At 52.7% G+C, this 27,817-nt stretch overlaps 1 protein-coding gene and 1 long non-coding RNA gene across 21 annotated transcripts; one reads left to right on the top strand and one right to left on the bottom strand.

Annotated features, from left to right (window-relative positions):
- Positions 1–72: 72 nt before the first annotated feature.
- TPD52L2 (TPD52 like 2) lies at positions 73–16,486 on the bottom strand. 20 transcript variants are annotated; one of them, XM_040608159.1, is made up of 12 exons: positions 16,351–16,486; positions 15,683–15,801; positions 15,427–15,546; positions 14,419–14,567; positions 13,502–13,561; positions 11,968–12,027; positions 7,797–7,898; positions 6,800–6,838; positions 3,786–3,812; positions 3,360–3,401; positions 2,127–2,175; positions 73–1,921 (listed from the first exon to the last, which is right to left on the bottom strand). In XM_040608159.1, the coding sequence occupies exons 1-12, from the start codon at positions 16,367–16,369 to the stop codon at positions 1,826–1,828; spliced, it is 882 nt and encodes a 293-aa protein (XP_040464093.1). In that variant the 5' UTR covers positions 16,370–16,486; the 3' UTR covers positions 73–1,825. The 20 variants fall into 20 exon arrangements, with proteins under 20 accessions (XP_040464093.1, XP_040464092.1, XP_040464102.1 ...); XM_040608158.1 differs by having other exon boundaries at positions 15,683–15,828; positions 16,351–16,462; XM_040608168.1 differs by lacking the exon at positions 15,427–15,546 and having other exon boundaries at positions 16,351–16,485.
- Positions 12,034–27,817, top strand: LOC121094505. The gene is made up of 3 exons (XR_005829870.1): positions 12,034–13,473; positions 14,904–14,909; positions 27,808–27,817. It is a non-coding gene; the product is annotated as an uncharacterized LOC121094505 (long non-coding RNA).

Below are 27,817 nucleotides of genomic sequence, written 5' to 3'. Positions count from 1 at the left end.
CTGGGAAGTTCATAACACGTACCCAAGAGCAGACTTCAGCACTGTTAGAACAAAACAAGAACATCCACCCCATTCTCTCCCAAAGGAATGCTTTATTGACAAGTTTCCTCAGACTTTATCTGTAAAGAGAAACGGTTCAATACCCAAGCGCCAGCAGTCCCCGTTTCACTGGCTCTGTCCCTCAAGGGAGACCAGCTTCAGTCAAACAAGGAGCGCCACTACGTGACACTCTACACTCCACCTACTGCTAGCACACCTGCCTTCTAGCATTTCATCCTGTGTCCCCAGGTCTGCAGAGGAAGGGGAAGCAAGGGTGGGGGAAACAGAGATTCATTAGCAGGTAAGTGTCAAAACTTGCTTCTCTAAAGGGTCAGAGACTGTTCGGTCCCTCCAGGGTGATAAACCACTAAAACTACCCAGATATGTACACAAGCAAGTCTAAAGACCTGAGTCAGTCCCACTTCGCCTCTAAGGCACAGAATTGCTCACTCTAGGTATTTCTATGTGGAGGCACCTTGCCTAGAATAAGATCAGGCCTCTAAAAGAAAACTCAGATTTATTTTTTTTTTTTCAGCTCCTGAGCAACAAAGCTGGACATCAAAAGAGCAAAACACGCAGCCCCTGGGGGAACTGGTTGAACTCTGTGACTCTCTGCCAGTTTTGTAAAACAAGATTAGAGCTGGGGCTTTCAAATGAAAAAAAAAAAAACAAAAAAAACCAAACAAACATCCAGTCAGAGTCAGATGTACTAGATGGAAGAACCTCCAGAGAGCAGAGTCCCTCCAACATAGCGTCAGTATTGCTAGAGACAGCTTTGGCCTTTCTCATCTGGCCCTGTTGCTAGCAGCCTTCAGGAATTCCTCCTCCAAGAAAGAAGGCATAAACTGAGAAGGGAGAAGCAAGTTTCATACACTCAGGAAACAGAGTGTACCACTAAATTTAACACAAGAACTGGCTTATAAGCATGCTGCTACTACTGTATGATGCAAAACTCCAGTGCTCAACATCCAGCTTTATAACCCTTATGGTCTTCTCTATAGAAAAAAAATATCATAAACAAGTAAAGCATAAGGTGATATAAGGCTTGCAATTCAGTTTCAGAGTCCAAGGGAGCATTTCCCTAATATGATGCCAAAGCTTTTTGTTTTTATGCTTTATTTCTTTAAAGTTCATTGCATTTAAAAATAAAAATTTTTAGTTTTGTTAAAGCTAGAGCATTAGTGTAACAACGAGGCAGCTGCTAAGTGAAGTTTCCCTTTTGGAAGCCCAGAAAAAAAGCCAACTGTTTACCCCATTTACCAGACGACTCCAATGAGAGCCAGAGAAAACAGTAATAGGAGAAGCCTGGGAGCTCACAGAGTAGCTGCATGGCATGCCCTGAACAGAGAACGGAGCCAGAAGCTGAAGCTAAGATGCCCATGCACTTGGCTTCTCCAGTAACTGCCCTCCTCACACTGCTCAGGGTGATGTATCAATAGTTCCAAGTTATGTCAGACAAGGGAAAACTGTTTTGGTTTTTCTTATCTACACCAGTGGCATTTCTGAGCTACTTTAAGGAAACTCCATCTTACATGCTCTCCCAAAAGGACAGCAGTGATACATTTAATCTACAAACTTTAGTGTAAAATATTATTTGTGTACAAAACTTTGCATTCTCTTTATTTGACTTCAATCCAGCAGCAGTGTCTATGAATGAATGATGGATCTCTCCAGACTGGTGCTCAGCCCCTTGTTGGGTTCGCATGTTGTTGCTGTTGTGGAGATTCAGGAGGGAGGGGGCTCACTCTTACAGTCGTGCACAGCCGTGCAAAACCACGTTGCAGGTCTAGAAAGGAGCGTTATCTTGTGGAGGCTTGTCTCCAGCTCCCGAGGGGGAGTGGAGGCCATCAGTGCTATTTTCCCTGCTGCCCACCACTCTGGACTGAAAGGAGAGAAGACAGTTAGGATACCAAGCCAGCACCGAGAATACCAACTCAATTCCCCCTTGTCAAGGTCACCTACTGTAGCAAAGACTTCACATATGAGAGGTCATTTGCCCGAATACTAGTCTACAAGAAAAACATTGCAGAAATTAAGTTTTCTGCGTAAGGCTTCACACTCTATGTTCACAGACAAGGCAGACTTACCTTTATGGTCCCAACTCTATCTTCAAATGACTTGAAGGTTGCAGAATTCCTTGAAGAAAAGAGAGGGGAAAAAATAAAGAGCAAATCAAAACAAGTCAGTTAAGTAAATCAAATCACACAGCATGACCAGCCCCTCTGGCTGTTCCCATGCAGCGACAGCGGCACCCAGAACACTTTCAGCTCCTCACAGCCTTTGGCACAATCTCTCAGGCACACCACATACAAACTCTGAAGGAAAACATTTATACCACATGCAATCCACTCAATTGCTTAAGCTTAAATGTTGAGGGAAACAAGTCCTTGTTCACTAGGGAATCAACACACAGTGAGTAGTGAAGAAACTAGCTCTTAGTTTTACAAGGCTTCCAACTAAAAGCCATCTTAAATAATGGAAAGGAAAAACTGAAAAGGGTTTAAAAGCAAATGCTGCAGTTTCCCATGTTACATCCTGTGGGCAAGAAGAGGAAGGGCCATGTGCCTGTACCTATGCGCAGGTTTATTACTACAGGAGCAGCCATCTGCATCGGGAAATGCTCACAAAAACCAAGGTGTAATAAATTAGAGGATTTCATATTTCTAGCAAAGGAAACCAGGTCAATGGTTTGACAACCTAACAAGCTTCCTTGCTTACAAATGATTCCCGGGGAGTGCTTTGTACCAGGCATTCAGACCAGGCAGTTACTCATACAGAGCTGCTTTCCCCAGGCTAGGCTGCAGGAGCACTGGGAGATGACTACCCTCATCTCAGTTTTTGTTTCAAAGAATCACTTTCTATTTGCAGCCATAAAATAACCTCCATCTATCTGGAACGAGGATGAACAGAGAAAGAGAGGGCTTCTGTGGGCCTCATCCAGCCCTGGCAGTCCTTTCTCCTGCAATGCACCCAACTGTACCCCAACCGCATGCCGGGAAGGGTGCTGAGCTTCCAGGCTGGAGACAGAGGGTTCAGGTCAGGATTCATCCCAGTATTAGCAACGGCGATGCTGTACATTGCAAGAGGAGGACTGAACTGTCCCAGAACACCACAGGTACCAACAGCCCTAAGAAGAGATTGTGTGAGAAACCCACCCTGACCTACTCAGGCCAGAGACTGTGGTTACCCCATACTCTGAGTGGGGTCTGCTTAAGAAGGGAACCAGTTGTGCAAACCAGGACAAAAAAACCCCACAGCAACAGAGTCAGCTGTACGCTCCCACCATCCCACTCAGGAGACACGGGTACTTGCTACATTACCTCATCGCTGGCATACTTATCGAGTGGCGGATGGAGTAACTGCTACTCGGAAGCATTCAGAATAAGGAGGAAAAGGTTAAATGACAATTTTATACTGACACCACGCAAAAGCAGTGTACCTCTGGTTCTTAAGCACTTACTGTCCACACACAGGCTGCTGTGGAAACCAAAGTGGTAAGAGCCAGCCCTCTCTTCCCTTATTTAACAGCTGCAGCCCAGAACTTAGACACAGGACAGTAAGCACAAGCATTTAACTGCAAACTGCAGCTGTGATACAAGAGTCAATTGCAAAGCTTTGGTTTGTGGTAGGTTTCTCAATCTGTCAAAAGGGTAGGCAAGGCTTAAATAATCAGCTTCCCCTGTAACATCTGCAAGGGCCTGGCACAGAAACAAGTGCTCTTTTAGCGGCCTTGACCAGTATCTTACCTAAAGGAATGCGAGAAAGGGTGAGCCCTGGGAGAAGCCACCAGCAGCAGAAAGAAAAAGGAAGCAACAGTCAGACACTTGTACAGATCCAAACACTAAATGCAGGGCAACTAAGCAGGGACATTGCTGTCCAATGATTCTGTGACAAAGTCAGCTACTCAGGAGGAAGCCTCTCAAAATAAATTACAGAAGCAAGCAAAAAAGTAATTGCTTTTTATTAACTCAAGCCAAGCTAAGACATTTTTCAGAGAACAATAACAGCACCTACAGCAACTTAGAGCCAGAGTGCTGGGGAGGGAAAGGAGTGGGTGTGCAACAACAAATCAAAATATTTTACCTACCCCCATCCATTGCTTTCATGTTAATTTTTTTTTAGGAGTATGTTTTCCTAAACTGAGGGTTTTACCAAGCAGTAGCTAATTCAATAAAGATACCTCCTTCCCCCATTCCCCTCCCCATGAACTCTCACACAAAGACAGCATTGCCAGGACTTCTGGTTGAGAACTTCTGTAACGGGAACCTGCAATAGATACCTGCACATTATCTTGCCCAGCCTCAAAGTTACAGCTCAGAGAACAAACACATCTCAGCATAATAAAGATAAGAGCATCTGGATAAGAGGCATCATGTTTACTCCATAACCTAGCTGCCCATTTTTAGGTTTCAAGGCAAGCCATTCCCCCACCAGGTTACCAGATTTCCATGTGTGATTCTGCAATAATGCAGTAGCACCTCAGTAGTCTGAAATAACAGACCAAGGTTTCTTACTTCTAACAGTAAGATTACCAGGATGCTCCAGAGGAGCTTCTCCTACCAGCAGGAGTGTTTTATTGCACTTAAATATAACTTTCACTTCTGCAGCAGGAAGCAGTCATGGCAAGTTGGATGTGAAGTACTTGGCAAGGAGCACAAGGGCTTTTCCTTACAGCCAGAGCTAAGACATCAGAGATTGTGGTTTCATTTCATGCATCCAAGTCAGCTCTTTGGCAGGGTAGACTCCTTGAAATGCTGTCTTTGCACGCAAAATAAATTAACTTTCTACTTACTCTTGCTTAAAGGAGAACACCGCAGATGACACGTGTCTATGCACCATGCTACTCTGTATGCAACACCACAAGCACTAGGTTGTTTGTTCAGTATCTTGGCCTGGACTTAGCAGTAACCCTTTTCCTCCTTTCATAAGGATTTCAGGTTTATGTAAATTCAGGAATTTGCAGGCACCTTTGGGGCTCAGGCCAACATTTCATATAGTAAATGTGCTTGTAGTATTATGTACAGCAGCAAACCTCAGACAACATGAAGTGTATTGCTAGACACAAAAAACCACAAAGCAAACTGATCAACAAAAAGAAAACATTTTCAATTTTGCAGTTTACTGGGATCAGTAAAATGCAGGAACAGAGTATCTAAAAGCCAATTTACTTTTTAACTGTAAGTGGAGATAACAGGAGAAAGATGAATTGGGCAAGATTTGAAAAAATCCCACCCACTAATTAAGCTCCATTTTCTCCCCTCAAGGCAATCTAATAGAGCAACAGCATTAACAGAGCTAGCACAGTCACCACATTAACTTCACAATGTCTCCTTACAATCCACACCTATAACATTTAATATTTTTTTTGACCAGACTACAGCAACCCGAAGACTTCACCCAGAGACACATTACTTGTCTTTAATAGCATTTTGGTCCAAGCATCTTTAATGGAATTATGACTATGCCTTCTGTGTATAGGAGGCATTTGTCCCACTCATCATGCCTTCCTCACATTTATCAACCAGTGAAGGCTGACCAAACAAGGAAATCCCTTCTGTTATCTCAACACTTCCAGTGATGGAAAATAAGCCTGCTTTACAAGTGAATTTGTGGTGCAAGAAGAAAAAAAAACCAGGAATACAGTAACAGAGGTTGCAGTGTAGGCTACAAGGCCTGTAACAGATTCTCTGGGAACACAGATCATCTCCACTTGTTCAGAGAAGTGATCACAACAATGCAACAGACTTCACTCCTTGTTAGCTCTGATGACATATCAGAACAGCAATCAGAGAGTTTCACCTGGCAAGGGTAAAAGTGGGATAGTTCCTGCAAAAACTCATGCTCCAAGTTAAACCTTATTCAGAATCAGAAATATCAAGACTTGAATGCAGCACAGGAGACAAGTCTGTTTATACACACACTGAAAAACCAGAAGTCTTAAAAAGAAAAAAATAAATCATTACTGTGTTCCCCACAGGGCCACGTATATAAAGCAAACCCTGCTGAAATAACTTTGGCAGGGATTCTCGAGTGTAAGACAGAAGCTGCCTCTATTTCATAATACATCACCCAAGGTATGAGCTATAAAAAGGAATGCAGACATTTAAATTGGTGATTAATGCTGAGCAATACCATTGCTGCAAAGGTCTGACTTGTTTGTAGGCCAGCTGACTACGCAGCTGGTTTTCACTATGACCATGACAGGCCAGCTCTGTCACCAGGAGTGATGGGCACACTCTTCACTCGGCCAGGCATCCCTTCCCTCCATCATCTGCTCCTGGGATGGCGCAAACATTTCTGCAGCTGCACGGTGAACTGAATTCCCCCAACCAAGAGAAAACAGGCAGGACCAGGTCTGTCAAAACAGCTTCTTCTGGTGGCAGCACGGGTTCGGGAGTTCCCCGTTTGGTCCGAGAAGCACAGTACCCATCCCCTTGCCACAACTCTCTGACCAGATTGCAGAAGTCGGGCACCACATTTGCTTATCAGTTTAGCAAAATGTGTCACCACCACATCTTGTACCAGTATCTGATCTACTGTGATTACATGTAATCTCTTCTTCCAGCAGAGTATACAGTTTCCAGGAAAGAAGTTAAAACTTCAATACTGGAAAGGGTAGGAAGCCTTTCCTGGGCCAAATTCAGAGAAGAGAGCTACTGAAAACACCAAAAATTACCCTCCAGGAACACAGTAAATAACTCACTGAAGACAGAACTGGAATAAATCAGTGCTATGTGATCAGAGGCCAACAAGTTCTTACCACTTGGATATTCCCAGCCACAGTGGAATAGGAAATTCCCTACAAAGAATGACAGCTACCCATTCAATCCAAGGTCTGATACATCATGTTGTTAAATACAAGCTCTAAGAATACTTCCTTAGTAACCTAGATAAGTTGTATATTTGGAATTAGCTCTCAATTCCAAGAAAAATGTGGTCAAGTTATTCTGCACAAAAAACCTGGATGTCACCGTTAACAGGGAAGCAATCTTTACCTGACCTTCAGAAATTTAAGCTAAATCACCAATTCTAACCCTGAACTTTGCAGGGCTGAGAAACTCACAGAGCAAGAGCCTCAGCCATCAACCAAGGGAACCAGCCCTCCACTTTCCAATGCAGAGAGGTTTAAATTTGCAATTACTTCAGCAGTCATCTGCTTAAGGAATCTAGATAACCACCAACCACAAGAAAAAATTTAACATTGCCACAATCTTCTGAATCAATACATATCTTCTAATCAACATAACTGTGCCTGGAAGGTATGTTGCCCTTCTCTGCAGAAAGTCAACACACAGGGCTCAAAACTACAGCCATCCAAACTTCACCCCATTTCAAAGCACAACAGAGCACAGGAGTGATGACCCCTTTTAATTCTAAGCAGTAACACTGAGAAAACACACCCATAATCCAGTAATGAATGGAAAAGGCAAACTTTTAATACGTTTCTTATGTATGATTTAAAAGCTGCACTTGTAACCATACGACAATAAAAGGGGGAAGGCTGCTAAAAACATTCTGTCAGTTCTCCTAAGCAAATCAAACTTGAATGCCTTTGAGCAGGTTTTATCCCATCAAAAAGTCTTTAAGCATTTAATCTGTCCTAAACTATGATGTACAGGGCCACAGAGAAGAAGGTAGTCCAACAGTAACATGCTGCCAGCTAAGCAGAAAAGTGGAAAAAACCTAGTTATTGTCTAAAGTTTCATTATTGGTGCTTTGATCTAGGTTTCAAACAGAGCACAAAACAGAAGTCTTACCTCATGTCACCAAGTTTCCTGCTGATAACGGAACCTACATTGGAAAGGGCTGCTGAAGTCTTCTGTCCTGCCTGGGAAAGGGTTTCCTGGGTCTTCTTATAACTAAATAGAAAAAAAAAATATATTGCACGTTGAACTGGTAAGATCTGGAAGCAAGAAGCATCCCCCTTCATTTTGCAAAAGGAACCCATACCAAAGGAAAGAAGCTAGGTTAGTGAGCAGCACTGGCTTCACTGAAAGAGCCCCTTCCAGTCTTGCATATATTCAAAGGTTTGAAATTTTTAAAAAAGGCAGCAAGTGTAGGATTAGCCTTTCCATACACTCAGTTTACTGTTTTGACCATATGTTCTTCAATCTGACAAACATTTGGAAAAAAATTCCAGCCAAAACAAAACCCAATTTCCATGTGGAACCTCTAATACCATAGTACAGTATCCTCTTTGCTGTACAACTATCTGTTGGTCTCTGAGAGGAAAATAAGACCAGGAACCTATTCCATAATATCCTTGCAGCCTTGAAGAAGCTATAGCATTTGTTGTAGTATTAGGTTATGGAGGAAAAAGGCAAGACTAACATCACTGTGTAGAAAAAAATATGCAGGAATTGGCACTATCTCTAAAACCACAGTTTAGAAATACATTGGTAGAGAAGTTTCCTATCAGTTACCATTAACCACAATACTTCAGAAATGTCTGACAGCCTGTATTTCTCAGCTGCTTACATCTGAGCTTATACCAGAGCTGGAGAAGACAGACACCTGAGAACCTTTGTTTTCTCCAGATGAGACTAATCACAGGAACAGATTCTTTGAGCCACTTTCATTCACTCATCCTCTCTAAGCTATTCCACAGTTGGCAACTAACATCTAGATCTATGGCATTCTTCAAGTTATAAAATAAGACAGACTCAGGCTGGAAAACTAGTTCAATAATTTAAGGCAAGTTTTCTTACTCCAAGTATTTCAGCTTGAGGGTTTTTTTTGCCTGACTAGGGTATTTCAGAGCAGGGCATTATAAACAGCCTAACACTCTCTCACACCTGACCTCCCAAGGCTAAAAGCACCATCATGGCAGCTGACTTACTGACATCTCATTCAGCACTACAGCACCTGAACTGGGTTCAAGCAAAACCAATTACAACATCCTGGTTTCTTGTTGGTTTTTTTTTTGTTTGAATTTTTTTTTAAGACCAAAATCAAGTACTTCTGAATGAAGAATGCACACAAGATTTAGGCAGAACAGGGCAAAGCCACACCAGCTTTACCTTCCCTCCTCCTGCTCCTGAAAGATAATTCCCATAACCTACACATTTTTCAGACCAATTCCTCTTGAATTCAGCAACCCCAGAAGAACCTGCGAGCCCCAACAGCCTCAATACTGTTCTCCCCACAGCACAATCTTTTGCAAGCAGTAATCATCCTGGAACAACTTAGGAGTGAACTGGTCAGCATCAACACTGCTTGCTCCTACACATGCCTGCCTACTGCAACAATGATGTTTGAAGAACCCTAAAGCCAAAGCTGCTTTGGAAGAGGAGGATCTCAATCCTGCCTTCAGCCGCCAGGCTACTACCTGGCCAAGTCTTGGCACGGGATTTGATTTACAGCTGCCTAACAGAAACATCCAAGCCCTCGTGCTCACCAAAGTACATTGTGCCGACTCTGCGTCTGCTTGGCACTCAATTCGAACCAGCACTGAGCACCAGAGCAGCACTGAGAGAAATGGTTTACAGACTCAAAAGACACCAGCATGCCGTGCACACACTGCAGACTTCCAGCACTTCAGCAAAGGCCGATTTTCCAATTGTGTTTTCCACACTTGACAGCAGTCTTCTTAAGGTAAGTGAAGATCCAGCTACTCGAGTGCTGCTCCTTCCGCCTCAGTGTGCTCCTTCACGATGCCAGCACAACTGCTTGTGCTGACACAGTAATCCAGATCAAGGAAACAATCCAGCTGAAATATAAACTTGGAAGAACAAAAAACCAGACAGCAGCAGCCAGATCAGATCACCACTCTAGCCCTGCATCCACAGCTCACACACCCACACCCCTCCACTGCTGCAATGCGGGAGGCAGAGCCAGGGAAGTGCAGGGAAGTGAGATGAGAAGCTCTTTAGCCCAGAACTGCCATCAGACACACATGTGGAACTGCATCTGTGACGACCAGGGATCAAGTTATACAAGACTTTAATGCAACTTAACCATGCCCAGCCCTGACCTAGAAGTTGCAACTACTCTCCTGCAAGTGACACTGCCAGGTTTACCATGGCTTTAAATTCACACTCGCTCACTTTCCTCCCTTAGCACCAGTACAAAGTACACCAGAATAATCCAAACCCGAGTGTAACAAATACAAGCTCTGATTAATACCTTGCTTTACTAACAGGCAACTGGCTGCAGCAGAGGCTGCAGAAATTCTCTGCCCTGTGGCGTTCATTTTGTGATAATCAAATATTTTTTTTGCACCCCTCTCCTACAAACCCTGGGAGGGAGGAGCCAGACCTGCACCCTCAAACCCTCCTTTATCCATTAACATCAGGTTCCTCTCACTTGCTTTCACCCAGCCATCACTTGTGCTGCCTGGCTAAGTACACAGACCAGCTAAGTCACTCGCATCCCGGTTACAGTAAAACAGGAGCTGGGGATGGATTGTGCTGATTGCTCTGTGGCTAGGAACGGGAACTACCAGGAAATTCAGCAGCGCTTAAAAGCCCCGTAAGGTCATGAGTTAGGCCCATTCCCAGTTCAGTCAGGATACTTGTTAGTTATAATGCAAAGCAGCTCTGAAACAGGAATGAGGACACATTTGCATAAAAATCCCAAACCACATGAATAAAACCTCATCCTTGGATTTCTTGAACTTGGCTCTGCATTTACTGAGCTTCAGACAGAGGAAGTAGAAATTCTGATCGTTTTCTGAACCATTGCTGGAATTTTACCTTTCAATCCCCCTCGTCTCTCCATTTTTATCAGCATCTACCTCGTTAGCATGAATTGTCATTCTGTCTAGTGCCAAAGCAAGCAGGAAAACTAGCATGCCACAGCTATTCAGGCCTTAAGTGCTCCACAAAAACACGCTTCCGCCACATTTCTGGTGCTTATTAAGTACAAGGAAACAGATCTAAGGAGAAGTTTTCTATTCCAGCAGGCACACCCAGGGAGGAACTCTGATTAAACGCTGCTGGAATCCATCACACTGTCAGCAAGTGTAAAAACCAAGGTCATTCTATTTAGCAAGTGTAAATAGTGACAATTTACATCATCTTAATCTAGAAAACATACATGGAACATTGAAAGTAGACCTGCATACTTTGAAGTTTTTTCTGTTACTCCTACTTTTTATCTCTGCTCATCTTTCACCCGTCCTATGAAGAAAATCTATTCACACACACTGACAAATAACAAGCCAGCTCAAAGGATTGGATTTCATACCCACTCCAGAGAACAGGAAGAGCTGGCTTACCCAAGACCTACCTTACCATGGTTTAAATCAGCTCAGAAGACAATGACACTACCTGCCTGCTCCCACTGCATCACTGTGAAAGACTGCCCTACATACCGTGGGAAAGATGCAGACAGAAGGACAAAGGCCAACTTCCATAATTTAGTCCAGATGAGAATCTAATTTCAGGCATTTAATGAAAACACAGCTAAGAGACCTTCACAGCCAACAACTGGAGTTTAACAGCTGTGAGGTTTAAACTGTTAGAGTCCATTTGGGGCTCCCAACATGACAGAACAGCTGCCTTGGACACTACAGCTTTATTTTTCTCATCAGGTACTGCAGCAAAAGGAAAAGCTCCTGCTCCCCACAGAGCTTGTTGAGGGTAACAAGTAAAGGTCAGCCTGGCTTTCACACAGCTTGCCAGCTGAAGACAGAACATGTGGCACACAGGTCTCAGCTACCCAGTGGTTTCAGCCAGCTCTCCTCTGACAGCAGGTAGGCATCTGAAGAGCATCACTTGGACCGCAATGAAATCATTCAAATAGCGACCCGAGAGAAAGCTTCCTCTCCCAGAAGAGGCCCTTACTGGGTTAAAAAAAGTGAAAGCTAGAAGAGAGAAATGTTTAAATAGATCTAGTCAAAGCAGAGGACTGAACAGGGGCACAGAACATTAGTGGCAGCAGACTGTCACGAAAGCATTTGTTAACGCTGAAGGTTAAGACACTCACGCTTCTGATTGAGTTAATTTTTCATTCCAGTCCTCCAGTGTGCTGCTGGCTGAAAGATATCTACAAACACAATGGAGGTTAGATACAGTGCCAGGATTCACTACAGGTGCTTCTTTTGACACTTTCCACATTATTTATGTCTCTTTAGACTTACAGTATGATAGGCTTTACTTCTCTGACAATAGCTTCCCCCCTTCTCTGTTACAACCAGAAGGAAAAGAGTGGCTGTTTGAGAGGTGGGGAAGCACCCAAGCCCCAGTTTCTTTCTTACTTAAGCACGTTCAAACACAGAGCATCAAGAAACAGAGCAGTTAAGAAGGTGTCAGGAATTGAAAGACTTGGCATCTTCTGCTCCCTTCCTACATGACGTGTGGTGGCTATGTATTAAAAGCACAGAGCAGTGAACTGAGTTCAAGGCCAAAAAACAAAAGTGACTACCACACCCAGAGCTGTATTTTACCAATATAGCATGACCTGGACAAACTTAATTTCATTTTCTAATCTTCAGAAATCATGTTTCTCTACACACAAAACAGTACCTTAGGCATTGTGAGAATTAACACTGGAGGTACAAAACAGATACAAGTACTACAGAAATTGTCTGCTACCACCTCAGACAACACGCAGAAGTGCTCAGCAGGTGACAGAGGCAATTCACGTCACCCAGGAATTAATTCTCCCCAGTTAGGCCAGTGCCATCTTGCCTAATGCTGGGATGCTCCTAATCCACATTTTCCTCTTCGCTAAATAGCTATTTCCTTCAACAAGACATAGAAGGGGGGGAACGTTCAGTGCAGAAAACATTCAAGGGCTCCCTCACGTTCAGCTATGCACCAGGAATTTAAATGATTCACATCTAATATAATTAAAGAATATATTTTAGAGACAAAATTGCCAGATGTTCTTTGTCCACATTTGTTACCTGATTGTATATACAGCAAAGACTAGAACTCATGGCTTTCTCATGCTGACATCAGCACAAAGGTTCACACACACTGTGCAGGAGAGCCACTGCATGGTGGCTTTCGAAAGCCAATATGTTTATTTGCATTTGTACTGTCCCTATTTCCAGCTACAGGTAAATGCCTTCAGGCACCTTCTCTCCTGGGTGGCCATAGAGAACCAAACCAACTCCTACTACATCCAGTGGTAAGAGAAATAATTTCACAGTAAAGATAGAGGTTGACTAATATGGCATTTGGTAACAGCAGGCTAACCTACCAATGATCAGCTAAAGGGAAACTGTGGTTGATTTTTTGCCCCCTTTTTTTTTTGATAAAGTGTGGTCTGGTAACTGATTGGAATTTTTCTTCTGCAATAGCAAGACTATGAAAGAGACAATAGCAGTAACATTTACTCATCTCCTCTGCAACTGAGGGATACTTATAGCTGGAAGCCAAGCATGCTGCTAATGACAGTCCTGCTTCACCACGCCTCCAGCTCCCAATCAACCCCTGATGCCTGCGAGAACAAGCAGCAGCACAGATCAGGGAACGCAGCAAGGAGGTGTTGCTGAGGAGCCCGAGGCACTCACAAGTCAGACTGTGTCACTTTGTCATTCCACTCTCCAAGTTTCTCAGATGTTTTCACATAACTATAGAAACAGAAAGTGTTAATGAATATAACTTTAATATTCATTTTTTAGAAGACAATGACACAGATTTCAGTTACAAAGGAATAACAGAAGTTGGGCGGGGATATGGGAGGGAAGATGAGGAAAAGGAAAGAATAAACAGCGAGATGAACAGCTCAACAATCTGCTCTGCAGTAGCACTGTCAGTAACTCCAAATTCCAGTTAAGTTACACAAGATTTTTTAAACTGAATGGCATCTCTATGGGCCTCAAAAGTCCCTTACACCCAGGCACAACTGCAGGGTCAAACTTACCTCTTCGGCTCTCCTTTTGGCACTGTCAAGCATTGCAGGGAACACACCCTTAACACAGGAACAGTCAGGCTAATTTCATGGCTTCCTCAGGCATAGATGACTACACATAGTGCACACTAATATTAGGTTTTTTCCTAGGAAGTGCAGGGTTTTTAGTTCAAGCTGTAAGACTCAGGAAACAGCTTCTGAACTAGCACCATGCAGCAGAGCTCTGAAACTTCTTGCTCCTCTTGTTGAGCCTGAGCTCAGAACAAGGCAGCAGCTGCCTATGTCTCAAAGAATGAGCAGAAATGGGAAAACTGAACTGTTAAGTGACAGTCTAAATCTCTAACATCATGGGAAAGAGCATCCAGCAATAATTTATCAACATAATAGATATGAAAGTTCTGTTTATGCTGACAAAGACACTGACATACAAGAGAAAATTTTTTAAGCGCCTTCTACTCTATATACCCATCAAGGAAAAAGCCTCCAGCCACTTGGAAGCACCCTGGAACATGCTTCTGGGAAACAATTACTACAGGGTCCTATTTTAAATAAACATGCATCCCAAGCAACACTTACGCATTGGAGACTTGAACATCATGCCAGCTTTTTGACAGGTTTTGCTTTAACCCATCCAAGGGAGTCAAACCTAGCTTCCTCTTCAGCTCTCCACAGTGCCTCTCTTTAGCAGCCAGAACTTGCCTGAGAGTACCAATTTCTTCTTCAACCTGAGAGAGAGGTAGTTTTGTCTGAAATCATAGTTTAGCAAGATTCTGAAAATTAAGATGATTTTCCACCTCCCTCAAAACTAGCAAGATTTTGTTAGCACTGATTTAAAGAATTGGTGGGAATGTCAGGTACACACAGACCACAAACGGTGCTGGAACAGGAGGTCTACAGATGAGACTGGAATTGGGAAAACAGCCACACTGTACTGGCGACAATGGCACAAAGATTAACAGAACTCATTCCTAGCATTGTAATTTCAACAGCAAAGATCTGTTGCAAGTTTCATTAAACTAAGGCTTCCATTTTATAATTCTTTTCCTCTGATGTCATTAAAGCAAGGAGTTTCTCCTCAGGGATCTTTTGTACAACATTTACAAAGTACTCTGGTGTTCCTTCCAAGCAGAGAGAGTTCATTTCTACTTTAACTGCAGCTCACCCAGATCTGTGTGACCACCCAGAGCAGCAAAGTCCTCCCTCACTAAAACTTGCAAGTCAGAGAACCACCACAAGATTCTCTAATGAAAGAAAGGACAACAGAACAGCTGTGATCATCTTCAGCTACGTTTCAGACAGAAATCACAAACTCACCTTTAGACCCCAAAAGGTGCCCAAAGTGTAGGCTATCACACTACAAACCCTCACGTCTTCAAAAGCATATAGGCACCCAAAAAAGTTGCTTATAAAGCATAATAAATATTTAAGAGAAAGAGGTAGAAAAACAAAGCCCATTAAGGCTCCGTTGTTTCAGCTTCCTAAGGAAAAATGAGTTTCTTTTACATATCGCTTGCCTAAAATGTTTTCTCCCTTCAAATGGAGCTAAAAGCCTAGATGAAGCTCAAGGCATCAAAAGCCACTTACTTCCTTAGAGCTCTTAAGTAAGTTGTTCTGGGAAAGAGCACACAACATACCGCAGTGTTTGAAGTATCTGCCAGCTTTGTGCATTTTAACAATTAGCTGAGAGATCCAAAGGTAACACCACTGCAAAATTTAAAAAAAACAAAAGAAACAAAAGCCAGCAAAAAAACCCACAAGCCCTGCTCCTGTGACTCCTGTTTGTTCCTTCCCCAAAGGACACAAATGCGGTCGTCCACAGCAAACACGGGCTCCCCGTTACCTTGGCAAGCTCAGATCTCAACTCCTCCTCTTCAGCCAGAGTCAGCCCCTCGGGCACGGAGGTCCTGCCCGAAGCCACGCTATCCACGGGAACATCTGTCATGGCATCCGACAGCAGACCTTTGTTGGGAGAGTTAAGGTTGATATCTGTCACAGACAAGGAGCAGAGGGCAGAGAGGATAAGCAGCCAGCAAGCGAAGCACGTTATGCAAACCCGGGCAGTCTGACGGGAAAGGTGAAGGAAGGGGGCTCTGCAGAAAGAGGAAGAGAAACCCCCGGCGGAGTTTCCTCCGTGCGCATCTATCAGGAGCGACAGAAGCACCGACCCCAGCGCGCCCAGAACAGCTGCTCCGCCCGGCGCCAGGCAGCGGGTGCTCAACTCCCCGGGGCCCGCGACAGCCCGGGGGGGGCGAGGGGGGCGGGCCTAGCTACCGGGGGGGCTCACCCGCACGGCAGCCCCCAGCCCCCCGGGCCCACCCCCTCCTCACGGCGGCAGCCCCACACCCCGGGCCGCCTACGACCCCCTCGCAGGCCAAGCCAAGGCCAAGCCAAGCCAGGCCAGGCCAACCCACTCCCCTCAGGGCCGCACTGCCCCGGGACCCCCCGCCACACAGACGGCGGGAGGCGAAGGCCCGTCCCCGGGGAGCGGCGCGCAGCCGCCGGCCCTACCCTGGCTCGCGCTCTCCATCACGGTGCCCCAGGCCCCTCCGGCCGCCGCTGAAGAAGCCGCCGCCGCCGCCGCCCCCCCGTGACGCAATCAGCGCCGCGCCGCCCGCCCGCTTCCGGGGAGGGTCGCGGGCAGAGCACGTCACCCGCCGCGTTGCCGCGGCGACGGCGCCACGTTCCCGCCCCGCCACCGGAAACGGCGGCCGGGCGGGGGTGACGTCATGGGGGCGGTGCTCCGTGCCCCCGGGGGTCAGCGGGCCGGGCGGTGCCGGCGGTGCCGTGCGCCGGGCCGGAGGGAAGGGGGCAGCACCGGCACGGGGCTCCCGGCCCCTAGCAGGCCCCGCCGCTCCCGGGCGAGCCCGACCCCGGGCCCTGCCCCCCGCCCCCTGCCGGTGCCGGCCGCCACTTCCCACCGGTCCCGCCCGTTCTCCCGGGGGGTTCGCCGCGATACGGGCCGCGCCCCCGCCTCTCGGCCTCTGCGGGCTCGGCCTGCCCGGGGGTCCGAGGGCGGTGGCGGTGCCCGGGGCCTCCCCCAGCGCCCCGGGCTGCCCCCGCGCCTCCCGATGCGTCTCAGAAACCGGATTTTTCCCCGGGGTGCACGGCTGCGGCGGGCGGCGGCGGCGGGGGGACCCCCACGCCCCCCGGCAGCGGTGGGGACCCAGAGCTGGGCCCCGGCGAGAAACCGGCCGGCCGTGGCGGGGGTTGGCGGCCGAGCGGGAGTCGAAACCCGCCGGCAGCGCCGCCCCGGCCTCTGCCTGGGCTGTGGGGAGCGGGCCCGGGCTCTGGGGGGCGGCTCCGGGTGCGGGGATGCCCCGGCGGCGCCGCACGGGGACCCCCGCTGGGCTGGGCCTGGAGGCTCCTTCCCCGCTGCTGTCGCTTTCCCACCGGCCTCTTCGCGTTGGCCGGGATGAGGCGTGAAAAGGGAAGCAAATGCAGATGGAGAAACGGGTATGAATTTTTCAAAGGACAGGGAGCATTTAGCAGCTCGGCTCTTTGTTCTGGGATTTTTTGCGGGGTTGTTGTGGAGTTTGGAGCCCCGGCGCAGGTCTCATTTCAAAGCTGAGCTCAGTGGAAACCCAGGGAGTGGCCGAATGCTGAGCCCATGTGAAAAATCTGGATTTTTCTGGGCTCTCCAGAGCCCAGATTCTTGAAAATCCAGCCCGGTTTGGTGGCTGCAGCGGAAGGAGCTGGGAGGGCTGTGGCTGGCAGGGAGCTGCGCTGGCCTCTGCCAGCTCTGCCAGGCGTGAAATCCCGCTGCCAAGTCCAGTCTCACCAAAGAGCCAGGGATCAGGCTGTGCCTCGTGGGGATGAGGAGGATCACCCCCTAAAGATCCACTGCTCCAGTGGCTAATTGCGCTCTACCTTCAAGCGCTGGCTTTTAATTAAATGCATTGTGCTGCCAACTTAATTATTCCCCATCTCAAGCCCTTGAAGGGTGCTGGGAAGTGCAGAGCAATGCTGCATTTGGAGAGGGGAAAAAAAAAAATCCTCTTTGTGGAGGATCATGGCTTTTGTTCGAAACTGCTGCGGCTTTGCTGGGGCTGGGCGGTGATTTGGGGGCAAAACGTCTGCGCTGTCTGCAGAAGCATTTGTTTGCCCTGGGAGCCGCAGCTTCGCACCCTCCACATTCTCCCGAGTTCCCCTTTTGCTGCCACTGGAATTTTCGTTTGGTTGGGGCTTTTTTTTTTTTTTTTTTTTTTACCATTTGCTGGCGAAGACTGAAATGTCAGGCCTGGGGCAGGTTCCCTTCACTGATCCCTTTCCAGGCGTGTGGAGGCGGAGGGGAGGGAAGGGGCCAGCCTTGACAGATGAGGAGATGTCTCATTTGGGAGGTGAGCGGCATCTCCCTGTGCCTGGGCATCGCTCTGCATCTCTGGGAAGTGCATGTCCCTGGGCAGCACGTTGTTTTCCGACCCTGGCAGAACCAGTGCTACAAATCATGGCTGTTTCCCAGCAAAGCAAGGAATTGTGTGAGTGGCCATGTAGACGGGAAGCAACACCCATGGACATCCTCAGCTGCGCAGCTCCCAGGATGGGGATGCTCCGGGTGAGCACGGACGTTTCCTGGCCACCGGTTCCCTGTGTCTGCACCAGGCTTGGTCAGACGCTGCTGCTCCGTGGCTTCGCTTGGAAGCCAACACGCTCTGGGCTCCATGCCCCCTTTTAAAGCAAGCCCTGACCTAGATTTCCCTGCCCGCTGCAAAGCCGGCTGGGCTCTGCTCTCTCCATTGCTCCTCCCCACGGCTGGGAAGGCCCAGCAGAGCAGTCCTGGCTGCTGCTTGTTAAGCCAGTGGCTATTAGCCCCGTCGGGAGCGAGCCTGCTCTGGCTGATAGAGCTCTATCACATTTTGCTCCACCGAACGTGATTCCCAAGTGCGAGGCACCAACGGAGCATCCCCCTTGTAGGAGGGGCAGCTGATGGGGCTATCTCTGCTCTGCAGATGGGCACCAGATGCAGTGGTGATGGCCCATGAGCAGCCCTCAGCCCTGCCTGCTCTCCCCACGGCAGAGCCCCCCTCCCTGCCAAGAGCCTGGCATGTCCCAGCCCTCCGCCCTGGCAGGACACCAGTGCCTGGGCTGACAGGGGGCACGGCATCGCCAGGCGGTGCAGTGGGGTGGAGGCTGCCTGCATGGCCTCCGGCAGTGTGTGGGTGCAGCGTGACCGTGCTGCCTGTCCACCCATCATTTCATCCATCCGTCTCTCCATGAATCCATCCGTTCATGCATCCATCTGTCCGTTCATCCCTGTGTCCATCTGCCCATCCATCCGTGGCTCCCTGGCAGAACCAGACCCCGCTCACAGCTGTGGCCCCAACCCTTCCTTGGAGAGCTGTTGCCCACACCAGGCAGCTGCACAGGATGGTGGTTACGTGGGGACTGGTGGCAAAACACTCATTAACCAAAAAACAGCACTAAAACACAGCATGTGCACCAGGCCCCCTCTGCTCCTCCTCTGCTCCTGTGGTCTTGGGACATGAAGGTGGCAGCTGGGAGCATCAGGGGGTCCCCCAGGTGCATCAGTCCCCAGGCATCACCCCAGGAGCTGCCTGAGCCCCCCCTGTATGCCCCCAACAAACCCTTTAATGCTCCAGGTGAGACAGATCCTCTTTCCCCATCCCCCAGACAGGAGCGGGGGCACAGGGTGGTGTTGGCGTTCCTCTTTCCCGTCTGCCACTGTCCCCTGCGTGCTGCAGGGCATTGCCCACCCGCCACCACAGCAGCCACCCGCCCGGTGCTGCCTTCCGCTTTTCTCCAAACCCAAAATAGCCCCCAGTTCGCGGTGGGGGGATGCTGGGGGTGACGCTTCCTCTTTCTGCACCGTCACTGCTGCTGCTGGGGAAGGTACGGGGACTCTGAACAGGGTTGAACTGAGGGGACGTGGGCGCAGCTGCTGGGGCCAGGGTACAGACAGCAGGCGTGGGGCCCGTGGGCTGGATCTGGAGCATCCTCCGCAGGCTTGTTGTCTGGACCAACCCCACATTGCCATCTCTCTGCTGGTGCGGATGGCTTGTTGCAGCCTCACAGATTGCGTGGTCCCATCCCTTGGAGCAGTCTGGGGTGGGCTGGGGACCTGGCAGCACCTGGGGGTCCTCATGCCCACCACCCCATCCTGAGCAGAAAGCCCTGTGTGCCTGCAGGCTCCCCGAGGGGTTCCCACCACGGTCCCACTCTTCCCTGGAAAGTGTCAGTGACTCGTGGCTGGTGGCTGGGCTTCCCTGCCTGCCCACAGAGACCCCCAGCTCCCACCCCCAAACCCCTTGGGAACCATGGGACTGATCCTGGCTGGGGCCAACCAGCCTCCTCCTGCTTCCTTTGGGGATGGTTTCGGAGCCCCTATCGCACCCCTCTGCCTGGAAATGGATCCCTTAATATCTGCCTTGTTACCCAGCTCATTTGGCTGCTCTCAGCTCCGAAGCAGCTCTTGGGGCTGCCTGAGCACACCGTGCCACCCCCCAGCGCTGCCCCCTTGCCACGGGGTTTCTCTCTGGTCCCCACCTTCTAAGCTGGTCTCGAACCAGCTTACGACCACTCATTTCCATCCTCGTCACCAGGAAATCCCCCGGCAGCATTCGGGGTGAAGTTGCTCATCTCTGCAGTCACAGCAGAGCCACCAGTGGGGCAGGGATTGCCCCGCTCCAGCCCCATGGCAGCATGCCGCTGCCCACGAGCTCCATCCCCATGGCCAAGCTCCCCCCAGGGGGATGTGGGGGAACGTGGGGGGAAGCCTCTGGTCCTGGAGCTTCCCATGCACTCACAGAATGGCGTGCACACCTGGGAGCGTGCACACTTACGGGGACATGTGCACTCATAGGGATGGGGGACATCTGCAGCCCAAGGACCAAATGGGTGATGGAGCCACATCCCGTCTCCGGGACCTTGAGCTCTGCAGCCCAGCTGGGGCACAGGGGCTGCTTCCCGGCGGGTGCGGGGGCAAGAGCTGTGCTGCTGCCACTGCAGCTGTGACCAGCTCTGGGCATCGGTGTGGGATGTCCTTGCTGGCACCCGGCATGCTTGGGAGCTGGGGGAAGGATCCGGTCCTCCAGCCCTCCCTCGTGCTTCTGTCCGGAAACAGGCTGGGCAAAAATCCTCCTCCTTCTGCCCCTTTTCCCGTGCCCTGCCCAGGGCTGCTCGGGGACCTGCTTCCCACCCTGCTAACCTCGCCCTGGGATCCATCCAGCACCATCTGCTGCTTGGAAAAACCCTGCTTCCTAAGCTGCTCTAATCCCCGAATCCTATCTGCATCCTGCAGTCAGTGTGAGCTGCCAGCGACGAGCATCCCCCTCGGCTCCCACAGCCCACAGCCACCTCGCTGCGGCTCTCCTGGCTTTCCCTGCCCATGGTGCCGGGGCTGGTTGGGTGCTGGACAGGACCGGGCCAACCCAACCCCTGCGCTGCGGGAAAATGCAAAATGCTTGGAGAGAAGAGGGGAGAAAGCAATAAAAGGTGCCCGACGCTGCCGCTGTGCTGCCCTCCGCTCATCCCCAGGGAGCGGGGCGAGCTCTGCAGCCAGGGCAGGAGGCTAGAGCGCAGGATGCAGCCTGGGGTCAGAAGGTGGCAGAGAGGCGAGACCCCCGGGGCCAGGAGCTGGGGGGCAGCTGGCAGGAGAAGAAAGGGAGTGAGGGGCCGGGGAGAGGTGGGAGAGGAGATGGGGGGTGGGGGGGGAGCCGGCAGTGAAAGAGCCCAATGCAGGAGCAGACAGACCCGGCAGCTCAGGAAGCTGGGGCTGGAGGAGCGGGTGGCCGAGGGGGGTCTCCCCCCGCTCTCCCCACAGCGGGATCACAGGGGAGAGCTTCCCAGAGGATGCGGGGCGTGGGGGGAGAGGAAGCGCCGGAGACAGCTGCACAACATCTGGCAGCAGTGTGGCCCTCCGGGACCCCGAGGCAGCTGAGCATGGAGGGGGGGGCGTGGGGGGAGCGAGATAGCATGATGCTTCCTGCCACCCCTCTGCTGCCAGATGTGCACCCCGCTCCCCCCATGGGCTGAGCCCCCTGGCCCCCTGCACCCCCACCCTTCCTCCCCGCTGGCCTCTTTCCTCCGGGACATGCCCAACACCTGCTTCCAGTTCAGTCCCAGTTCACCGCCACTCCCAGGACCCTGTGGTCCCTGCAACACCCAGGGGACATGACCCCGTCACCTCTGGCATCCCTATCCTTTGATGGCCTTTCTGGCTCCCATGGGGCAGGCTGCGGGGGACTGTCAGCTTGTGTCCCCAAATGGGGCATGTTCCCCTCCATGGCACCGTGGTGCTGTTGCCCAGTGCCAGGCTGGGCGCTCAGCAGCCCTGGCTCTGCACAGGGACCGGGCAGAGCAGGGCAGAGTGTGCAGCAGACCCCAACCCAGCCAATTCCCAGTTCCTCCTGCCCTGAATCCTTCTGGATGCAGACTGCCCTGGGCAGGGAGCCGGCATCACCCGGCTCCAGCAAATAGCTGGGTCAGGTTGAAAAGCAAGACAGGATTAGCCGCGGGCAGGGAAAATAGCCTCTCTCCTCAAAAATAGCTTCCTGGATTAAAAATAGCCAGAGGTCCCAAAGCCATTGCTGTGGGGGGATGCAAGCACCAGCTGGGCCGGGCCACCCACTCCCACGTGTGGGACAATTAGGGGCATTATGGGGAGCTTAGGGCTCCTCGGAGCCATCTGGCCATGGGCAGAGCCCCTCAGCTCTGTCGCTGCTGCAGGATCAGGCCCACTCCAGGTCATCCCTGCGAGCCCCATGGTGGGGATGGTCCCCAGAGCCCAGTTGTCCCCCTTGCCGGGGCACGCTGTGTGATGCAGTTGATGCGCTGGAGGGAAGGGCTGGTGTCTGGAGGGATCTCGGCAGGCTGGAGAGGTGGGCCCATGCGAGCCTCGTGAAGTTCAACAAGGCAAGCACAAGGTCCTGTACGTGGGTCGGAGCAATCCCAAGCGCAAACACAGGCTGGGTGGAGGAGGGGAAAGACTTGGGGGTGTTGGTAGAGGAGAAACCAAACATGACCAGGCAACGTGCGCCCGCAGCCCAGAAACCCACCCGTGCCCTGGGCTGCACCACCGGCAGCGCGGCCGGCAGGAAAGGGGGGGGCTCTGCCCCTCTGCCCCGCTCTGCTGAGACCCCCCTGCAGCGCCGTCCCCAGCTCGGGGGCCCCCAGAGTCAGGAGGACATGGACCCGTGGGAGCGGGTCCAGAGGAGGCCACGGAGATGCTCAGGGGGCTGGAGCCCCCCTGCTGTGGGGACAGGCTGGGAGTGGGGGAGGGTCACCCTGGGGAAGAGACGGCTCCGGGGGGACCTTGGAGCAGCTCCCAGTGCCTGAGGGGCTGCGAGAAACCTGGGGAGGGGCTGCTACAGGGGCAGGTAGTGACAGGACAAGGAGGAAAGACTTTAAACTGCGAGAGGGCAGATGTAGATCAGATATGAGGAAGAAATTCTTCCCTGTGAGGGCAGTAAGGCGCTGGCACAGGCTGCCCAGAGCAGCTGGGGGTGCCCCGTCCCTGGCAGGGTTCAGGGCCAGGCTGGACGGGGCTGGGGGCAACCTGGGCTGATGGGAGGGGTCCCTGCCCGGGGCAGGGGGTTGAAACGAGATGACCTTTAATGCCCCTTTCACCCCAGCCATCCTGTGACTCTGTGAAGTCCCCAGGGATGCTCTGGGCTGTCCCACGGCGCAGAGCAGATTTTCCCCATGGTCTGGATCAGGCCCGGCCAGGGGCAGGTGTGAGTGAAGCCCAGCCTGGAGCTTCGCAGGTGCCCCACGGCGCAGGGGCTGCCCCGCTCCCGGCGCTGGAATCCCCCAGCCTGGGGTGGTGCTGGGACACAGCCGAGCCCCTGCAATCCTGGCCATCCCCAGGGGTTTCTGTGCTGTGTTGCACCCTGCAGACTCCCATCCCTCCCCCAGGAGCTCGGACAGGGCTGCTTGACCCCAAGAACTTGGGCTGAGCTGGAGCAAAACAATTCCCCCTGCTCAGACAGGAGACCCCCGGGCAGCTCCCAGCCACCTCAGGGATGACCATGGGACTGGGGGGGGGACACTGGTGAGACATGTCCCCCTTTTTCCTGGTGCAGAGCAGTGGTGGGCATCGAGCAGCCCTTCCTGCCGGCCACCCCACACTGCTCCTCCCCGTGCCGCGGGAAAGCAGCATCAAAGGCAGCCAGCAGTGCCTGGGTTGGGAACACAGAGCTCTGGCACAGGCTGAGCTCCGGGTGCCGGTGGCGATGGCCATGATGTCTGCTGAGCCAAAGCCACCAGCGCTGGTGCAGAAGCAGCGATGAGCATCACCACCGCGCTGGGGCCGGAGGCAAAGGTGGTCGTGGTGATGAGGAGCGAAGACTGAAAGCCACCGCCCAGCACCATGTCCCTGGCACAGCCAGCCCTGGGAGGGCGAGTGGGAGCTGGGTTTGACATTTTCACCTCCACCTCCTGTTTTCTGCTCTCCTCCCACCCGGCGCTTGGAAACAGCTCCTCTTTCTCTCCCTGCTTTTCTTCCTGCATTTCCGCCAGCCGTGGGCTTTGCGCAACGTCTCCCGGTGGGAGAAGGAGAGTGGGGACCTCCTCCTGCTCAGACAGGAGGGCGGGGGGCACGGGGGCAGGCAGGGGTCCTGCAGGCAAAAAGGTTTTAGCAGGAGCCTTGCAAAGAATAAATCCTCAGCTCCTGGAGTCATGGATGGGAAAGTGCAAGCCGCCCAGCTCACGTTGCTACAGCCAGGAAGACAGCTGGGGTCTTTCGTCCCCACTCTGATGGTCTGAGAGTGGGGACGGCTGGCAGGGGACAGCCATGTCCAAGCCTTGGGGAGCAGCGAGGCTGGGGGGCCTCTCAGTGCCCCCCAGTTATCATCAGCTCCATTCTCTCCCCAGCCCCACTCTGCCCCCGCCAGGCATTAGCCAGCTGATCCAGCCTGCAGCCTCCCTAAGGCACTTACAGGGGTTAAAAACAGCAACTGTCCCCGCCCTGACCCCAGGGGACCCTCTGACGTCCCCAGGGGACCCTCTGATGTCCCTAGCTCCCTCGGAGTGCTGGCACTGCCCCGGTGCAGGCTGAGCACCCTGGCCACCTCCCCGTGTGCGCGTCCCCCTGCCCTGGACCAGGAGGGTCATGGATGATATCTCCTGCTCACCCCATCCCCTCCCAGCTGGGGTGCTGGGGGCAGACATGGGGTGACCCACCCCCACCGCCTCCTGCCTGCCTGCCTGCATGGGGTGGGGAGGGGGGACGGACGGGTGACATTAATAAAGGGTGCTGGGCTGGGGGATGGTGGTGGGGGCTGCTGGCTGCTGCAGAGGGCAGGGGAAGAGGGGAAGGGGGTCCCCCAGCACCCAGCTGGTGCCCCCCTCCCAGCACCCTCCTCTCTGCCTTCCCCAAAACCCTGCCTGAAGGCGGGGAGATGGAAGAGGGGCTCACGCTGCCCTGCCTGCCCTGCCTGCCCACATCCTTCCCCACACATTCCTCTCCCTCCTTCATCTCTCCGGGGGTGCCCATCCGCACTCAGCGCCATGGCAGCCCAGGCTGGAGGAGACCTTGGCGTTTTCCCCTCTGTTAAAAATAGCATGAGATTTATTTTCTGGCAGCATGGAAAGCCCCCGGGGCGGACGAGAGGAAGCAGCCGGGCTCGGGCAGGCCGGGGCGGTGGGGGGAGAGCGCAAAGGGCAGGAAATAACCCCCGGCAGCGGCAGCCCTGGCGAGGGGAAAATGCTCAGATACAAACAGTGTGCGGTTAATGTGGAAACTCCCAGGGCAGCAACGACAGCCGGCCCTGTGCATCCTGCGCTCCGGCCAAGCTGCCTCCTCCTGGTCCCCATGGCAGGGCTCCAGCCCCCCCGGCCCCCCACCGCACCCTGACCCCTCTGCAGAGCACCTGGGCTTGCTCTGATCCCAGCCCCATGTCCCCACACCCTCCCCGGCACCCGTCCTCCCCACTTGCCTTATTCAGAGGGGAGGTGGGATGCTGCGGGAGACCCCAGGATGCTGGCAGCCAGCAGACAGGGGAGGGCCCTGCTTGAGAGAGCATTTCGCATCCCACGGCCCCCTGCCCCATCTCCCTCGGGTCCAGCCCTAATTGCTCCTTGAGCGCTGGGCAGTTGGTTTCAGTCCCTGTCCCCCCATCCTGACCCAGCAGGGCCATTCCCAGAACAGAGCTGGCAGCTGCCCTGCACATAAACAACCCGGAGCTCAGCGCTGCCCACCTTTCCCAGCATTTCACTCCTGGGGGGCTCACCCACAGGCTCCCACTTGCCCTCTGAGGATGCTTGGGGTGCCTCTGCCTGCACCCGCTTCCTGCTGTCCCTCTGCCTAACGGAGGGTGGGGGGCCCGGGCTGACCCCACTCCTGGCCGGCGTTTCCCACACCGCCAGGCAGAGCATCCCACCCTTCCCTGCCTGCACACCCACCCCCAGGAGCACAGGACCCCCAGTTCCCTGATCCCTCCTTCCCTGGGATGCCCTCTCTGTGCTGCTACCCCTCTGTCTCCTTGGGGGCTGGTTCCTATTTCCTGGGGACATTTTGGTTCTTTTCCCCCTTCCCCAGCCCACTCGTTATCAGCCTCACGATTATTTCCTCCCTGTCCACCCACCTGCTTATTTTAGCTGCCTCTTCCTTCCTCTCAGCTGCTTTTGGAGCAGCGTCTGGCCCTGCTCCCCCTCCATCAGCACCCACCCCAGACCCCTGCCCTCATCCCCCGGGCCCTCCATCCCCAGCGTCCCCTCAACACCCCAGCCGTGGCGCAGGGAGCGGTGCTGGGTGCGGGGTGCCAGGCTGTGCTGCCCACGGGCACGGTTCCCTGCCTGCCCACCGGCTGGGCGCGGAGGCTCTATTTAAGGCAGGATCCTGCCGTCACTCCTTGGCTAATTGAAGCCTGCGGCTGGCTGCCCTTTCAGGCTCCTTGGCTCACTGGCTGGTCCCGCTCCTCCCTGCCTGTGCTGCTGTGCTCACCCGGGCTGCCTGGCCTCTGCCTGAACCCTGCCTGCAGGCTGGCTGCCTGCACCCCTGCCTGCCTCTCCCAGCCTGCCTCCGCCTCTGGAGCCCTGCAAACCAGTTTGCAGTGAAGCATCTTCCATCAGGGAAAAATGGATGGGTCACATCCCCCTGCCCTGCCCGCATTCCCCAGCCTGCCCACATCTCTGTACCCACCCCAGCACCCCTGGCAGCCACAGGGGGCTTCCCCCCCTGGCCAACCTTCAGCATTTGAATCACATTTGCAATGCAGGGTTGTGATGCTCCATGACAGGAGGTTTTGAGGAGAGCGTTGGCAGAGGCCATCAGCCAGCACTGACCCTGCCAGGGACCCACTGACCCCCCCAGCCCTTTTCTCACCCCCACACCCCAACCCCTGGGCTGAGCTCCCAGCAGCCGCTGTCCCCATTCCCAGCGTGTTGCAGAACGTGGGGGCTGCTGGGGAGAGCTCCCAGCGTGGCGCTGCCAGCAGAGAGGGAGATGTCGGCAGCTCGTTATTTATTTAAAGCTCCATCTTTGCAGGGAGCGCCTGTCCTGCAGGGAGGGATCCGGCTGCTGGGGGGAGCCACCGGCTGCCCTTGCAGGGGCTTTTCTCCCCCCAGGAGACGCCCCCCTGCCTGGGGGGAGGATGCTGCCGCCTTTGCAGTCCCTGCCCAGCACCAGCCATGGACTGGGATGGGGGGACATGCTTCCCAAGACCCCTGCCATCACCCCAACCTGGTGAGCAGGGTTTGGCCTTGCCACCTTCGTTGCCCGGTCCCTCAGTGGTGACAGGGATGTGCGGCTCGGGCGCCGTTTCCAAGGTAACCCTGGATGAGCTCGGCCTCCGCATCCCTCCATGCCCCCACACACCAAGAAGCCTCCTGGGGCCTCACTGCTGCAGGGGCTTGATGAGGACAGCAGCGGCTGGAGCTGGGGACTGGGACAGGGATGGGGACAGGGAGGGTACCGATGCAGGACATCCCTCCCTATTCCCAGCACAGCCGTCCCCTGGGCACGGGTGTGTTCAACCCGTCCCAGAGATGGGATCTCGGGGACCAGGTCAGGGTGTTCCTG

Source organism: Falco naumanni, chromosome 10, assembly GCF_017639655.2.
Source record: "Falco naumanni isolate bFalNau1 chromosome 10, bFalNau1.pat, whole genome shotgun sequence".
Lineage (NCBI taxonomy): Eukaryota > Metazoa > Chordata > Aves > Falconiformes > Falconidae > Falco > Falco naumanni.
The sequence above is the reverse complement of the archived record's forward strand: the minus strand, read 5'-3'. Positions and strand labels throughout refer to the sequence as shown.